At 37.1% G+C, this 18326-nt stretch overlaps 1 protein-coding gene across 1 annotated transcript in view; it reads right to left on the reverse strand.

Annotated features, from left to right (window-relative positions):
* The window catches only part of LAMA2 (laminin subunit alpha 2), a 613890-nt gene extending 596211 nt beyond the window's left edge, over nucleotides 1–17679 (reverse strand). Inside the window, 1 exon segment of the mRNA XM_032650802.1 lies at nucleotides 17556–17679. Within this exon segment, the coding sequence (XP_032506693.1) occupies nucleotides 17556–17679 (124 nt within the window).
* Between the last annotated feature and the right edge of the window lie 647 nt (nucleotides 17680–18326).

Below are 18326 nucleotides of genomic sequence, written 5' to 3' on the forward strand. Positions count from 1 at the left end.
ATTTACCATGCAACCCAGGAATTCTACTCCTAGAAAAATATGAGAAGTGAAAACATATGCCCATAGAAAGTCTTGTACATGACTCATATACAGCAAATTTATTCACAACAGCTAAAAAGTGAAAACTATCTAAAAATCATCAACAGGTGTTAAATTTAAAATTGAGATATATTCATACATTGTTAATTCCTAGCAATTAAAAGGAACAAAATATTGATGAACACAAAAATATGGATGACTTTTACAGAAAAGTTGTTAGAAAAATAGAGGTTGTGGGCTTCCCCGGTGGCACAGTGTTTAAGAATCCACCTTCCGGGCTTCCCTGGTGGCGCAGTGGTTGAGAGTCCGCCTGCCGATGCAGGGGACACAGGTTCGTGCCCCGGTCTGGGAAGATCCCGCATGCCATGGAAAGGCTGGGCCCGTGAGCCATGGCCGCTGAGCCTGTGCGTCCGGAACCTTTGCTCCGCTACGGGAGAGGCCACAACAGTGAGAGGCCCGCGTACCGCAAAAAAAAAAAAAAAAAAGAATCCACCTTCCATTGCAGGGGACATGCGTTCAAGCCCTGGTCTGGGAAGATCCCACGTGCCACGGAGAAACTAAACCCGTGTGCCACAACTACTGAGCCTACGTGCCTAGAGCCCGTGCTCCGCAAACAAGAGAAGCCACCGCAATGAGAAGCCCACGCACCTCAATGAAGAGTAGCCCTCGCTCGCCTCAACTAGAGAAAGCCCACTCACAGCAACGAAGACCCAACGCAGCCAAATAAATTAATTTAACTTAAAAAAATAGAGTTTGTGCCTTTATGCCATACTGTAAATATTTTACAGTCATATGAGCCTCATCTTCTCAGCCTGATTCTCTAGAATGGTAACCATAAAGCCAGTGCTCAGGGATCTCAGAAATAGTAAAGACAAAGTGAATAAAATGCCTGACACATAATTGGTACTATCCCTTGGGTAGAACAGGAAAATAGTGAAAGCTTGTGAAAGTTAAATGGAAATAGGTTTAAACTCAACATACATATTTCCCAAAGAAACCTCAGTACACACATCTATATAAATGTGTTTAAAATAGATAATTATCAAAATACATATCAGAAAACAACAGTGTTTTAACTGCAAGATGTCATTTAGGCTACGGTTCTAAATAACGGTTACCATGAAGGTTAGTTTTGGAAATAAGAGTTGCTTTATCTGGCTCAATAGTTGTACTACAGGAAACCATGCCGAGAATACAATGCACAGTATAGAAAGATATTGGAAGTTACATGGTTTCTAGAACTTTATAGCACCATTTAGATGAGTACTTGTCAACCAGTTTCCAATTAAAATTATAAAATATTTTATTATTTCATTTAGCTCATTAATTGCTTCATCAATTAAAATTTGCAAATAAGCAAAACATACACATCTCAGGAAAGAGATATTATTCTGTTAACTCCCACACATACACAAGAAGGCTAATCTTAAACAGCTGTCTTTTTCTTTAACTAAATTAACAATGCTTATTAGACTCTGGCTTCCAGATGCAGAACAACATTTCATGTTAATATGCCTAGTTTCTGACCTAGAAATAATGCTAAGGAACTCAGCAGGAAATCTGGCCTCCAGACACTCTTATCTTGGGAGATAGAAACAAAGGAACACGATTCTTTGAATTACTCTATTGTGGAATTTTAAATGCTCATTAAAACATCATCAAGGGCATCTCTATTTCAAATATGTTACCTAAGTTTCAAACACGATGCCCCCAAACCAAGCTGGAAACCTAAGACTGTGGGTGGCATAATGATGAAATATAAAGCTGTGTTTTGAGGTGGTTACTAACTGTCCCCACAGAAAGAACAGAAAGAGTAGAAAGAAGAGGAGGTGTGGTAAGGTTTAAGCACAGACATAGCAGGTCATTTTGACCTGGATGAATTTCAAATGTTCTTCCCATCAAACTAGACTGAGTAGAAGTATCCTCAGCCTTGGTATTCCCAGGGTCTCGGACCCTTGAAGAAATGGTTCTAGAATTAATGGCTTTAAGACTATTCTAGGGCAATTTCCCCTAGAAATTCCCCTAGACACTCTAAGTGTCCCTCTGAGCCAAAAAAAGGGACTACCTGCAGCTGGATGCCTATGTCTGAGATTTTCTAGGGTAAAAGATGAGGAGGTCTCAACACCAGCCCTCTTGAAACCAAAGTCCATTGTCCTTGTCACCTCCTTCAGCCCAGCCCCCTCCTTCTCCGGCCTCCACAGAAATAGCTCTGCCATCTAATCCACAAACATGTATCCAGACAAAAGATCCTATTCTCACCAAGCTTTTTCCCCTGAGCTTGAGACAAAAGAAATATTCTAATTTTACTCTTTAAAAGAGAAAGGCATTCTCAGCACTACATAAAATACTTAATTTTCTACAAGAGTTTTCATAATAAAGTATAGAATAAAAGAAAGTTACAAGAGAAAGCCACAATTACAGCTTAAGTTCCACAAAGGCTTTATAAAGACCTACTGTTAGAGAAAACTCATGCAAACATATTTAGAATCCATAAATTTTATCTCATTTTTATACAATAGCTGCAACTACATGAAGAAATATTTTTGAATGATTTCAGAAAGGAAAAAAAAGCCACCATTAAATCAAGCAATGGAGTTTAACAGAATTCCTCTATACAACAACTATGTAAATCAACAGTAGTTTCTTTGAAACAGAACTGAAAGCACACATAATGCATTTTAATGCAGACTGTACAAAGACACTAAGATCTGTAATTCTACTAAATGTCAACGATACTGTAACCCACTTATTGTGGAGTCAGATATAATGAAATTCCATTTATAGTGAAGTAGAATGGAAGTTTAAAATTACATCAATGGAATGTAATGCATAAAATATAATTCCAGTAATGGTGAATGTCTTATTAGAAAGAAATCTTAGTGAAATGATTTCACTATGTCTCCAATATCTCTCAGAGGTGATATTCAAAATAATGTTAGATTTTAACATCAATATTTTACTCAGTGAATAATTATAATAAATTCAGTTTATAATTCCCCAGTATATGAAACCATATACAAGTCTACCAAGAAAGACAGAAAATACATGTGTATTAATATAAAACAATATAGTATACATATTCTAAGTTGTGTCTGGTCATATTTATGAACAGAATGTAAAAAATGAATTAAACACTTCAATTAAGTTATGGAAGGAATAAGAATTATCTTAAACACAAAGATAAAATGAATGGATGTTTCTCTCTGGAGAACATGAGAAACCATCATTTTTGACTGAATTTTTAAAACCTGTTATAGAGTATCTACAGAGTCAGTTTTCAAAAATCTTAACCCTACCATCCCTAAATATTGTTATAATGCTGCAATTTTCATATTAGCTTTCTCCTTTTAAAAACTGCTACTTTCCATACTAGAAAGAAGAATTTATATAGAACTGAAATGCACGTCTGGGATTTAGAAAATCTGGGATTCTATATCTCCATTCTTATTTTTATCAGGCTAAGTCATTCATTTTAAGTATTGACCCCAATGTTACTCCAACTGTAGGAGTATGCTGCTATGTACAACAATACTCAAAAGCTTTGTGTGGAGGCACAGAAATGGTGGTGAAACAATAAAACATCCTAGACACCAGATGCTACACAAATGTAAAGCATATGATAGCAGCATGGTGGAAAATGAGGCTGTAATTAAGGCTATCAGAAAGGATTTGATTTTCTCTCTCCATGGAAATCATGATAACTATGTTATGCAGTTACTTAAATTTAGAAATTTAGTTTATAGGATCTGCTCTATCTTAAAGTTATACTAGCTAATCGCTGTACAGAAATTTTTAAAGTGTTTAACATTAATTCCCAGTTGTAGCAGAACACCTAACTTAAAAGAAACTCGCTAGTATGCTAATAATTCTATAGTTGACTGCAGAATTTTTTTATTATTTGATTTATATTGTCTTTTCAGTCACTTTACTGTTTCTTCATCTATGAATAATACACACCAAGAGAATAATAATTAGAGTGGCAAGCCACTTTTCTATTCCCTTTAAGTAATCTCAGCTGAAAATACTGTCCTGGCCTGGTGAGTTCACGTAGAATTCAATCACTAGTGCTTCAACTGGTATTATACAAAACGAAGAAAACACATTTAATTTCAACAGAAATTCCTACCCCTCCCACACTCTCAGCTCATAAACACATAAATGAAGCAAGACAACTAAGAAAAACTTCACATACATAATATGATGAATATTTTTACACTATACGTAATGATATGTGGGACTAACGTTACAGAAGTGATCAGACACAGGTGGATTCATACCTGAGGACTTGGAGGAAACGAGCTTTTAACTGTTTTAAAAGTGCAAGAGAATGTAGGGTGTTCAAAAGCAGGGTGTGTGAGAAAAAGAAAGGTGTCTTGATGGCTCAAAGAGCTTAGTAAAGGCAGAGAGGGTGAGAATTACCTTTTTGCAAAAAACTGGGTGAAACAGATTAATTTGGAAAAAGTAAAAAAAGGAATCCTTTCCAAGCTTGGAAAGTGGAAGAGTTAGGAAGGAAAGTGGTTGGGAGCTTTGAATATTAGTGTCTATGATATATCCAAAATGATAGCTGGTAAACATTTTAATCCTTTGTATTATAATTCTCATCCAAAAAGACCTCACATATAGAAAAGTTCTGACTAAGCAAAGAAATATGCATTCCTCATCCAAAGCTTAAAATTTGCTCAGCTCTCACTGAAATATCCTTAGGGGAAAAAATTATGCATCAAGAGCAAAATAAAGTACTCTAAAATATTTCTAAAATATTTTATTTATCACCTAAGTGGCATTGATAGCAATACCTTGTATCTGTGCACACTGTGTTTCAATATTTTTTGAAATGTATATCTTATAAAAATATTCATTTCGACTATGAAAGCATTAGGAAAAATAATACATGTACAACAATTTTTAAAGGCAACTCTTTTAGTTTGTCCAAAAAGAGTGGTTTCTTCATTTTAGAAGTTTTATTGTGTTCCAACTATATACCAGACAAGAGACAGAGCAGTAAATAACAAGACAAAAAGCCCTATTATTATGAAACTTAACATATTAATTTCTAACCATCACATAGCTGAAGATCTTGGAAGAGGAACTAGTTAATTATATGCCCTTCTAGCTTTCTGAAATAGCAATAGCTCTCGAAGTTTGTATTAGATTGGATTGGTCGGTCAACTTATTACACAGCTGAAAATCATAAAACAATACAGATTAATTATATACATGAATCAATTTTGACCTAATCTATGGAATTACGTTCAGAAGAGCCTGAATGCAGTCATTTGTTAATTCAAAAAAAAAGGTGGGGGACTTCCCTGGTGGCGCAGTGGTTAAGAATCCACCTGCCAATGCAAGGGACACGGTCTGGGAAGACTCCACATGCCCCGGAGCAACTAAGCCCGAGTGCCATAACTACTGAGCCTGTGCTCTAGAGCCCGTGAGCTAGAACTACTGAGCCCACATGCCACAACTACTGAAGCCCAGGCGCCCAGAGTCCGTGCTCCACAACAAAGAGAAGCCACTGCAATGAGAAGCCCACGCACCGCGATGAAAAGTAGCCCAGGACTTCCCTGGTGGCACAGTGGTTGAGAGTCCGCCTGTCGATGCAGGGAACACGGGGAGTAGGCCCTGCTCACCGCAACTAGAGAAAGCCCGTGTGCAGCAACGAAGACCCAACACAGCCAGAAATAAACAAATTAATTATTTTTTTAAAAAAAGTAGGGGGCTTCCCTGGTGGCGCAGTGGTTGCGAGTCCGCCTGCCGATGCAGGGGACGCGGGTTCGTGCCCCGGTCGGGGAGGATCCCACATGCCGCGGAGCGGCTGGGCCCGTGAGCCATGGCCGCTGGGCCTGCGCGTCCGGAGCCTGTGCTCCGCAACGGGAGAGGCCACAACAGTGAGAGGCCCGCGTACAGCATAAAAAAAAAAAAAAAAAAAAAAAAAAAAAAAAGTAGGGATCTCCTAGAATATGGAAAATGGTCTGAGAGGGCAATGTTTTGTCCAAAGGATCTAAAGTTAAAATTTCAGATCCTAGATGGATAGGAACTTTAGGTTAGTGTTGCTTTCTTAGCACGCCTTAGGTAGCACATATTAGGAAGCCTGTGGATAAAATCAGTTCTTGAAAGTTGAGTGAAAAATGTTTTATACCAGCTTGAGGAAGATAATAAAGAGAAATAAAAAAGTATTTTGAAGAATTTTTAAACATATCATAGTCCGTATACGAAGTGTATCTATAGCTATTTGCAAAACCAATAAAGATAGGATATGCATTTTAAATATTTCCTTTCCATACTAATTTACTTTTTCTGTGTTACGGGGAGATACGTCACAAAAAAAGAAAAAAAGAAATAGAAGGAAGATGCGCCACGGTTTTCAATACACAAGAACTAAGTGTATTAAGAGCTACTAGGGGAAAACAAATATCAAAGAAAGGGAGTGAAGAAAAACGTTATAAACCAACAATGCCTTTGACCAAACCTATCATTTATTATAATACAGAGTAGTAGTATTAATAATACTATTTGTATGAAACGTTTTATTTAACTCTTATAACAACCCCATGAGATAGATTTGAACATTATGTTCTCATTTTTTTAGATGGAAATTGAGTTTCAGAATAGTTAAATGACTGAACTGTTGTTTAAGGTCACAGCTTTAGGAAGAGCTGGAAACAAAACCCGTATCCTGGAGTTCCAATTACAAATCCAGTGCTTTTTCCAATTTACCACAGTGAAAAATTAAATAGTTGTACATTACATATTAGGCATGATTGAAACTTTTTGAATAGGAAAAAGGCCTATAAGAAGTGCTTCATCTGAATTAATTTTCAAAATCTGATATTCCCAAGTTTAAAAAGCAGGTTTCCCTAGAGATCTGTTGGGGTTACTTGATTTCCTGAGGTAGTTTTTGGGTTTTTTTAGTAATTTACCATTAGACTTAACACATAGGTAGACACACTAAAAATTCTCCCTATTCAGGTTGATATTAAATATTGTGTTCCAAGACTATTTTTCACCTTAGTCAATAGAGAGAGTCCAAATAAAGAGGGTCTATCTTGAGAGCTTTTCTACAATCCAATTAGACTTTGCATTGAAGACCATCCTGAAATTAATTTCCATTGTGTGTCAAACATGCTGAATTGCCATCTCTACCCAAGCAGATGTTAATGAAGACAAGCTTCACAGGCTGAAAATAATAACTAATCTTTACGAAGCACTTATTATGTGCCATACATTTTTCTAACACATTACATATATTAAAAGTCTTTAAAAAGTAGTTTATCAATCCCTAATAAATTCATGTCCAGAATTGAGAAATGCCTTTAAAAAGTTTATTATATCATATTTGAAATATAAAAAGCCAAAAAGTACTGCCAAAATTTCCATTCTGTTGCCTGTTTAAATCACTTCTCACATTCAGCTACTAACATAACTATTAGCTAATTATAGGACCTTGTGTTTCTTCCTATCTCTATTACTGACTTGTTGTGTGACCTAGATAGAATTCTTCAGTCACCCTGCAGTGACACAGTTTACCATCTATAATCTCTTAGGGTCTACTCAACGAAGCTTTTAGAATATTTTGCTCTTCTTAAGCTAAAGGGGTGTCATCTGCACTGCAAATACCATTTTGAGCTTTGTGATCAAATAAGAAAAAACTAGCTAATATTTACTGATTAACTGCCAAGTATTTTCACAAATATTATCTAGCTTAATTCCATTTTACTAATAGGAAATTTAAACTCTGTCGACTCAGGTTTTTGGTCTCAGTAAGAAAATACTTTCCATCTCCCAAGTTTATACTTCTTCTGCTATTCAAAGTTATCTTCAAAGCAGAGGAATGTATATGGAAATTGAAGACATAAAGAAATATATGTTATAAAGAACAGACTTGTGGTTGCCAAGGGGGAGAGGAGTGGGGGAGAGATGGAGTGGGAGTTAGAAGATGCAAACTAGTATATATAGAATGGATGAATAACAAGGTTCTATTGTGTAGCACAGGGAGCTATATTCAATAGCTGGTGATAAACCATAATGGAAAAGAATATAAAAAGAATGGGGCTTCCCTGGTGGCGCAGTGGTTGAGAATCTGCCTGCCAATGAAGGGGGCACGGGTTCGAGCCCTGGTCTGGGAGGATCCCACATGCCGCGGAGCAACTAGGCCCGTGAGCCACAACTACTAAGCCTGCGCGTCTGGAGCCTGTGCTCCGCAACAGGAGAGGCCACGATAGTGAGAGGCCCACGCACCGCAATGAAGAGCGGCCCCCACTCACCACAACTAGAGAAAGCCCTTGCACAGAAACGAAGCCCCAACACAGCAAAAATAAATAAAATAAATTAATAAACTCCTACCCCAACATCTTATTAAAAAAATGAATGCATAACTGAAGCACTTTGCTGTACAGCAGAAATTAACACAATGTTGTAAATTAACTATATTTTAAAAAAAGAAGTATATGTTAATAAGAGTATTTTTGTAAGCTAAGCTATGAAGTTCAGAATAGCGAAATACTACAACAAAATTCCAATTAAAATTGAATTCATACATTTGTGTTTTCAAGTATATGAGCAAATACCTTCATAATCAACCTCAGCTGAGTTTGGTATACCACAGTATTGGAGAAAAAAAGTGCTGCTTTAAGCCAGAAGACACCATGACAATTTTTAGACTTAATTCATTTTTCTTGAGGCATTTTGAAAATTCACATTGATTGAGTCCCTAATAGATGCTCTATGTTTTATATACTCCTCACAACAAACCAATGAGATGAAGCAGCTACCTGAAATGACAATTGCACGACTTTGTGCTCTCCTTCATATTTTCAGCCTTATTCAGTAATTGAAAAAGGCATAGCAGGCAATAAGCCAGAAAATTGGGGTACCTATACAGGCTTGTGGAAAAATATATCTGATGTGGCAAGCTCGACTAACCTTATTTCCCCTTTAGAATAGGACCTTATATGTTACAAGCAACTTAAAAAGAATTACCCTTAGAGTTTTTTTGGTTTTTTTTTTGTGGTACGCGGGCCTCTCACTGTTGTGGCCTCTCCCAGTGCGGAGCACAGGCTCCGGACACGCAGGCTCAGCGGCCATGGCCCACGGGCCCAGCCACTCCGCGGCATGTGGGATCCTCCCAGACTGGGGCACGAACCCATGTCCCCTACATCGGCAGGCGGACTCTCAACCACTGCGCCACCAGGGAAGCCCTACCCTTAGAGTTTTAACAGTACAGCTACCAGACTGAAAAATATAATGATCCCATTTACAGTTTATTCTGTGGTCCACAATCATTTATCAAGGCAACTAGACTTTTCTGCAAATTCAGAATTCTAGAAATTTTTAGATTCCCTTATTCTATACTTCTGTTTATAAAACTGAAAATCTAATGACTAAAAAAACAAATCACATTAGAATATACTAAATATATTAAGTACTGTGAGAGTGTTAAACTATAAATGGTACATACATACACATCCTCTCAAAATCTAGGAGGTTTGCAAAATTTTCTCTTAACTGAGAGGTTCAACTTCAAATAGAACTCTTTAAATCTTTTTATGAAGATGCCAGTGTTCTACACTTTTTCAGAAGGAATTTTGAGATTCACTCTGCTCTGATTCTTAGGTGTATCTATTTGATTCTTGCTCTTTTCATTCACAGACATACACAGTGACTATGTTTTAAAGAATCTTTTGTATAATAAATATCATTATGTTTCTAGCCTGCTGAAGTAATTTCTGTAAGGTAACTCCAGAAAAGCCAATAATCAATTAATACTTTCTCACAGTCTAGTGCCCAGTAATCCAAATCCTAAGAATTTAAAGACTAAAATTTGATGAATACTTTTAAATTTACGCATAGTTTTGAGTAATGTGTGTGTGTGTTTCTGCATAGTTTTAAGTAGTGTATACGTGTGTTTAAATGAAAATGAGTTTTGAAGACTACACATTTTATTTTTCTTGTTCTTACATAATACCTAGTGAATCTCCAGTTTCAGATTAGACTACTAACATAACTTAGAAATGAAAATACGATTTTTGAGGTATTTTATAAAAGATAAGAAAGGATCTAAAACTCCAAAAGAGATGACAACTTAGGATCCATAAAATCAGCAGCAAGAACATATTCTAATTTCTAATTCTAAAACTAACATTGGAACTTGTGTTTGTCCTTGACAAACTTCTCTTTCTGTAAAATGAGGATAATTATATTAACCTACTAAAAATTTTTGCTATGTAAATGAATGTGTTAACTTTCACAATGCACTAGATACTATTCAACCAATCTAAAGCATCTGGCACTCAAGATGCAGTTAAATAAAGAGCCTCGGGAAATGGCACAGCCCAGCGGTCAGATGAGAGGACCGTACAAGGTGAGACATAGTTAACATTGCACAAGGTGCCTTTCCCAAGTGCCAGGCACGAAATAGTTGCTCAGGTGTTCATCATTCAGAATTTGCACAGATGAACTTGCTATTTGTATTAGATTAGTCCTGTTACAGAAAGCGAGTGTTATGAGTAATAAACCACTAATAGACTACCCTCTATGATCTTTTTCTAAATGTCATGTGCCAAATAGGATAAAGCTCCCATATTAAAATTCACATTCAAGATGACTGGAAAAACACTATTTTTTGTTCATATTATACATCTTTGGCAGGCAACCCCCTAGCTTTAACTCACTATGTAAGTTTAGATTATGTCTCAAAACTATCTTTAGATAGTAATTATCAGTAGCTTTTAATAAGAAGAAAGATTTAAGCAGTTTTGCCTTTCACATTTTCTAAAAAGTTAAATTTGTTAGAATCATCTCTTCGAAAACCATATTGTATTCACAATCAGGGTACTATAGGAGAAAAGAAGGAAGGGAGAGATGAAAGGAATGAGGGAGGAAAGGACGGAGAGAAGGAGAGAGATTAGAGAGAAAGAGGAAGGAGGGAGGAGGGAAGGAAGGGAGGGAGAGAAGCTATACAATTTTTTTCACTTAAGTTTGTTCTAAATGACAGAACTTAGGCCAAAATTGTGTTACTTTATTCCAAAGGTTACTACAAGACTTACAGAGACCCTTAAAGAAGTTATAAAAATCGAAACAGAGCGTAGAATAAGTTTCTGATTGTAAAAGTAGGTAGCATTTCAAAGTCCATTTCATAAAAGAAGTCATCAGATCAATACATCATTGTGTCATTTTTAACAATAGTATCTAAACTTTAGCTCTGATACTGAAATGAATAATAAAAAAGAGAACTCCAAGGTACACACATATCCACGTGGGATTGTGGATAATTTTTGTTTTAACGTTTTTAGTTGAAAACACTCTAAGAAACCTATGAAATCTTTCTAATAACACTGGGACAAAATAAAAGGATATGTAGAAATTCCTTGTGCTTGAGTAGTTTTGAGGTATTGATATTCTTTTAATCATGGAATGGAAGTGAGATGCCAACAGCAAGAAAAAGAAAAAGAAAAAGAATTTTACAAAGACACATCTGAGCTTCCCAATGGTAAGATTGTTGAGGTGGAATACTCTTAAATGGAGTCACTTAAATATGCTCTATGAATAAAAGGTTTGGGGCAGGAGATGAATTTAAAATAATCCTACATTTGTACTACTGGTCTAGTCCAACGGATTAGAGTCTGCTTGAGATGAAAAATATTAATTATTATTTCATTCGTTCATTTAATTCTACTCAAAACTCTTCAATACCACCCATCTGACTTAGATTAAAAGGCAAAATCTTTACAATGATCTAGCCTCCCGTTACTTCTCTGTCCCTTTTAATTGTGCCTTAGACCTTTATAAGCCTGTTCCCTGTGCCCAGAGTACCCTTCAAGCTGATATCTGTATGAATCACTCCCACATCAGTTTCAAGTGTTTGCTCAAGTGTGACCTTCTCAGTGAGGTCAACCTTTATCACCATTTAAAAATAGCAACCATCCTTCACTCCTAGAACTCCTGATTCCTCTTACCCTGCTGTATTTGTCCAGAATCCATCACCCTCTACATTCTACACAATATAGGTATTCATTATAATACTTATTCATTATATATTCATCATATTTCTGTCTCTTCAACTAGAATATAAACTCCATAAGAGCAGGGATATGTGTGTGGGGTTTTTTTGTTCTGTTTTTGGCTCTCTTTTACTCACTGAACATATTCATTCATTAACCAATGGGTACAGCCCAGAATCTGTCTTCTTTCTGTCTGCCTGGTATACACTGAGCCTGGCATGAGTCTTGAGAACCATGTGCCCATCTGATGCCATCTTTCTCTAACCTCTACCTTGTTTTCTCATTCACTGCAACTAGGCTTCTGCCTTAGGTCCCGCTTATCTACACATTTCAAAGTTGTGACTCTACACAAATCCTAAACCCCAATCTTCTAGATTACAAACTAAACAATTTGGCCATTGACATTTTCTTCCTGATCTTTTCCACTGGGTCTCCAGGTGCTAAATAAGGACCTACTGCAAAATAGACAGATGACCTGGAGTCACCTTTTTTTTTTTTTAATTATCCCCTTGGAAACTCTTCCAGACATGTTCCACCCACATGACAGAATCCTACTGGATAGCTAATGCTGACTGGACTCAAGTGTGCATTTGATACATCCTTTGGACTCTACAACTTAGACAGCTAGCCGCCCCACAAATCTTGTTATGCATAGGCTAGGTTGAAGTTAGTTTTCCCTATTCTGAACCCCACTAGACCTCTATTCCTCCTCTTCCATTGTTGCCCACAACTGTAGTTCCATAATTCTAAAACAGATTATGAAAGAAGATATGATACCTCATATAAAGTTTAAGTGAATTTCTTTTTATATTTCACTGCTAAATATATTTGGATTAAAAGAAAGAAAAATGATTCAGTCTCAGAGGTCCACATTGAAAAGTCTAGCACATTAGTCACTGTCAATGAATAAGCAGTATTTATTAAATGTATGAACAGAAAAATAGTGGCAATTATCTGCTTTAGATAAACGGGAATGGAGAAAACACTGGGACGTGAAATCTACCAAAAAGTAAACTTTTTTGAGTAGTAGCTATTACAATATAATTGTAAGGTGTCAAAATTCCAAATACGACTTCAGAAATTCTTCTTGTTTAAATAAATCCATCCCACAAAAAAACAAATTCATGTTTTCCTTACAGAAGTCATATCTGGGTAGAACTCTTGGGATATCTATTTGAGCTGTTAAATAATTGTATCTGAAGAAGGTGAAGAGTGCAGTCATTACAGTGAGGTGACAGTTATCCCATCTCTCAGGAGCTACAGTAACTGAAGTGTACTAAGAAAGAATCGGCAGAGCAGGCACAGTTCTTTCATAATCCCTAGCAACTCTTGATACAGATTCAGTTCATCACTCTGCATGAAATCTTAGAAGAAAAATATTTTAGGAATAAGATATATCAGCAATTGGCATACATTGATATATCAGATTTTTGAAATATAATATATAATGTATGTCATTTTAAAAAATTCTAACACATCCATAATATAATAGTCGATGTTGAATATGTTCTTATTCTTAGCCATACATTTATCTATTTTTAATAATTTTTACCAAACTAGTAGGCCAGTATGTAGTGAACAAGCCAACAAGTTACATGTGTAGCAAAAGAAAATATCAAAAAAAAAAAAATCAATTCCAGCTTTACTGCCACAATAAATCCCCTGAAAAGTTCTCTGGTAATTTATAAAGTGTTCTCACATTTTATAGCGCGGGATGTTTTAGAACTGTGCAATTTATGGTGATGTGGAAGTTCCATATTAAATTTTTAAGTATTCTTGCCAAACGTGAGTGAGGATCGTCTCAAACATGTTTTTATTTTAAATCCCAGAAGACATTTAAAAACACATTTATATTCACTTAATACTTTCTTGACATTTTTTAAGAATTCAGAAGTTCAAATACAAGTATGCCTTCTGAAAACAATAGAATGTAATACTAGAATCTTGGACTTGAAAAAGGACTGGAGACTTGATGAGTCTTAACTTCCTCTCTGTAGAGGCATTCAGTCCTAAATCATCTCTGACAACCTGAACATCTGATCACTGCATGGACATTTCCAGAAGCTGGGTGCTCCAGAACAACCCAGATATTACTGAAGAGCTCAGAATAGGGAAGAGAGAGGAGAGGGAAGAGGTTTCCTCCCATTTTATTTAACTCAAACATTCCTCTTTGTCACACTCTTCTATGGATCCAAGTTCAGGCTTTAGAAAGAATATTTTAGTCTCTCTTCCAAATAACAACCCTTCTAAAAATTCGAAGATATATCTTATGATTTCCTAAGTCTTTCTTTCTCCAAATTAACAGTCTTTACTTGGAATAATTCTCCTCTGAAAATCTTTTCAGACTTCTAACCATTCTACTCTCCCTTCTCTGAATTTACATCCATTTGTCAATGAAGCACCCAAATGTACATTAAACAAACAAACCTACCCGCTTCTGAGTTTTTTATAAAAGTGAGTTAATTTATCTGTCACCATATCATACTATATGTTCATATTGAACTTGCTGCAATTCAGACTGCCTTTCTCATCCTGTCTTTGTACTCATTCCTGCTCATATAAAGGAGAAAACAAATTTCCAGAAGACAGCAAAATGAAATTAACATCTGGATACAAATAATAAAACCAACTCCATGTAGGTTCTATTCATGGACGAGGCTATAGTGACATTTATAGATTCTGAATCTGATATTCACCAGCTTAGCTACCTGAATCAATTTTGGACCACCTGCAGTTGTCATATGCTTGGATTTTATTTTCCATCAAGCCATTACCAAGACAAATGAACATAAGGAAACCTCTGTCACAGCCCTAAAAACTTCTTTCTGAATTGACCATGATCCACCATGCAATAGTCTTTGGAAACTGTTTTCAATCACTGGCAATTTACCTACTATTACATTTCCATTTCCACATATTATTTACACAGATGTGAGGAAAAGATTTTTTCTGCTGCCTTGCTGAAATACAGAACTACTTTGACTACATCGTTTTCCTATTTTGTCAATCTTCAATTTAGTTAAGGAATTTCCTTGGAATATCTTTCTTGCTGAGTCAATGCTATTCATACTACAATACAGTGTGTTCTAGAAACTACACAAGATTTCAAATATTTTTTTTTAATTCTGATTAAGTTTCTAACTTAGTTACAACATCTGAAAAGGTCTGCTTCGTGTCAACATTCTTAGTAAACTGGCACCATACTATAAGGGAAAACAGAACTCATTCTAAACAATTAATTTTTGGTCAGGAAGGTCAGTGCTAGTGTAACTGAAAAGAGAAAACTGATGACAGCCAAGAAAACACCTCTTCAATCAAACTCATATTCAATGATCTTCACTGAGAGCTTGCTTTAACAGAACGGCATTGAAAAGGAAACACGGCCTCAAAAATTAAATGGAAAGAAACTTTGGTACTATAAAACGGGAATTTTAGCATAAAGTTCCTTATAAAGTTCCCTTTAGCATAAGGCAATACTAGAAGCGCTCTTAGTTGTTAAAAGTTAAGTTATTATCATTTGCATGAACTTAAGAGACAGCTACTCCAAGCCCCAGGTTTTAAATTTGTCCAACAATAATAAATAATGGCTGGAGCTGAAATAATCTCACGTATATAAGGCATTTTAAAATTATAAAGCACCATACAAATGTAAGGCATTATGAAATATATTTTATGTAGACTTTTAACATTAACAGGTTTTAACCATTTATCCAGACTCTAAACATATTGCAAATGATCTATAAAATACACAATAATTGATGTTAGAATGCAGAATATAGCAGTGTATAGTAGACTCCGCGCTATAGTTATTTTGCATAGAATTCCTTATTGTGTGTAATGTTCAAGTTATCTCTCAACAGAATGGCAGTATAAATTCTCCCTTCTGAATTCACTTCATCTTGTGCCTGGACCACAGAAGTCAGAGTTAATTTTACCTCAAATAAACCTGGGGAGGGGCGATGGGAAGGGAGAGAGAAACAAGAGAAAAGGGGAATGGGGAACACTCTATGGAAAATTGTCAGGAACCCACTTGATCCCTACTCGGCGTGCTTTGAGCTTCTGCCCACTCCAACTGAACAGAGGATTGGTGATCTTGGTCTCTTCACTGCCAGCTGCCTAACAGTATTAAAGTATTATGTATTGTTAAAACATATCACATAATTAAGTAAAGTTAATATTTAAATGTAGTATTTTTAAAAACCAGCTGCCAAAGATATTCTCAAACTCACTGTCATAAATTCTATTAATTAAGCCACACTGACCCCATTTTACTTCTCAAAGAAGGAAAAGCAAAAATAGAAGGAAAAAAGTTTATAGTGAACTTAAGGTCATTTTCATTCTAGGAATTTTAATCAAGAGGTTATTATTATAGCAAGGAGCTTAGAGTGCTTTTTCTACTCCTTTTAAAATAAAATAGTAATGTTAGACATGCTAGACTACAAGCAGAAAACCTATCAGAACTGTTAGACATATCTTTATCCCAGTTAACTAAAAGAGGGATAAGTATATTTCAAAATTTTGGCAGATTCAGCCTCATCAAAACTGTCAAAAGCACTAATCTCCAGATTTTGTACTCTTAGGGTAAATATTTTGATATTTGAAACCAAACCTTAAATATTTCTTAATTTTTTAAATTTGATACATGTTTTCTAACTTACAGAAAAGATTTCTGAAATTTTGTATTATAAATTATTTTTTTAAACGCTGCACATATGCTTCTTTTAAAATTCATGATCATAAAGTAACCCTTCAAAGTCTCCCAAGAGTTCCAGAAATGATATGCATATAAACATTAAGGCGCTCTGAGGAGTATAATTTGAGTTACATTAAGTGCAGCTGTTTTCCGAAGTCCCGTGAAGGGTATATCTGGTCACGGTGGTCTTAATTAAAATACAAATGACATAGAGGTCTCATCTGTATTTAAGCAAGCGGAGACATTTCACTATAATAAAATAGGATACCTAAAATAGGACGTGGGTAAAGAAAAGGTGAGGCTGGAAGCAACACTGCCATGAAAGAAAAAATCCACAAACTTAACGCCTTTACAAACCCCGTTCAAAGAGTTGGAAACAAAGTCCTTAAAAAAAAGATGTATCAGCTGCCCTCGCTTAAGTTCCAAGACGAACCACAGATTGGGAAAGCTCTCTATGTAGGGATGGAATCTAATTGGGAGAAACTTTTAAAAAACATTTAATTGGTTAAAAGTTTGCCTCTTGGAAAGATTTCGGAAATCAATTTGCAACATGTATAGTGATAGCAAGTCCTCTTAGAAACGAATGAAAGATGAAAAGCGTTTCGTGTTCTTTTGGGGGAGGTAGGCAGTTCCCCCTACACCGTGAACTCAGGGAGTTGAAAGTGAACTTGCATCAAACTTAGCCTTTCTTGCCCCAAAGCGCACTCCTCAAGGGCAAAAAGCAAGAAAGCGGTCCCTCGCCTGCAACTGTGAGAAGAAGGGACCCGTGAGGGGCCGCGGGGCCCGGCAAAGGGTGTCATCTGGAGCCCGTGCCTCGACTGTACCTCTTTGCTGATGCGCCGGTGGCTGCCGCCGCTGCTGCTGCTGCTGCTGCGGACGCTGCGCCTGGCCGCCGCCGAGGCCTCCGCTGAGCAGCAGGACCAAGAAGACCCCGGCGGCTCGAGGCATTGCGGCGGCCCCGAGCAGATCCACTTCTCAGGAGCTGGAGTCGCTGCCGCCCTCTCCCCTGGTCAGAGCTTGTGAGCCGAATGAGCCGCAGCTGCTGGGTAAGGGAAGGAGACAGCCCCCGCCGGCCTCGACTCGGCCGGCGCCGGAGCGTGGGGGTAGAAAGAGGACACTCCCCCTCCCGCCCCCTTCCCGGGCCCTCGCCCCACGGACGTCCCGGCCCAAGCCCTTAAAGGGTCCTCCGTGAAAAAGGCCTTTCCTACGGCGGTCCTTCCCTCTGAGAAGGGATTGCCTTGATCTGTTAGCTGAACTTCCTTTAAGTTAAAGAAAGTAATTAATATGAGAGCAGTTTGTGATCTTTAAAATCCCTCCACATGGAAGGCATTACTTGTGGGAAATCTGCACAGCTAGGGTCTATACCGAAGCTGAGTAGATGCACCTCCTGAGAAAGGCCTGGCACAGCTGTGTGCGAGCACTGTGGATCCAGGTGATCCACGTTGGTGGTAAGACTATCCAAAGGCCCCGTTGACTGCAAAGTTACCAGGAGGCAGAAGGTGGTCCCCGGGATGCTGCAATCAGGCCAGGAGACCTACTGCTTGGTAGACTGCTGGCAAGGCAGCAAAGGGAGGACAAAATAAAACAAGCCCCCT

This window comes from Phocoena sinus, chromosome 12 (genome assembly GCF_008692025.1).
Source record: "Phocoena sinus isolate mPhoSin1 chromosome 12, mPhoSin1.pri, whole genome shotgun sequence".
Taxonomy (NCBI): domain Eukaryota; kingdom Metazoa; phylum Chordata; class Mammalia; order Artiodactyla; family Phocoenidae; genus Phocoena; species Phocoena sinus.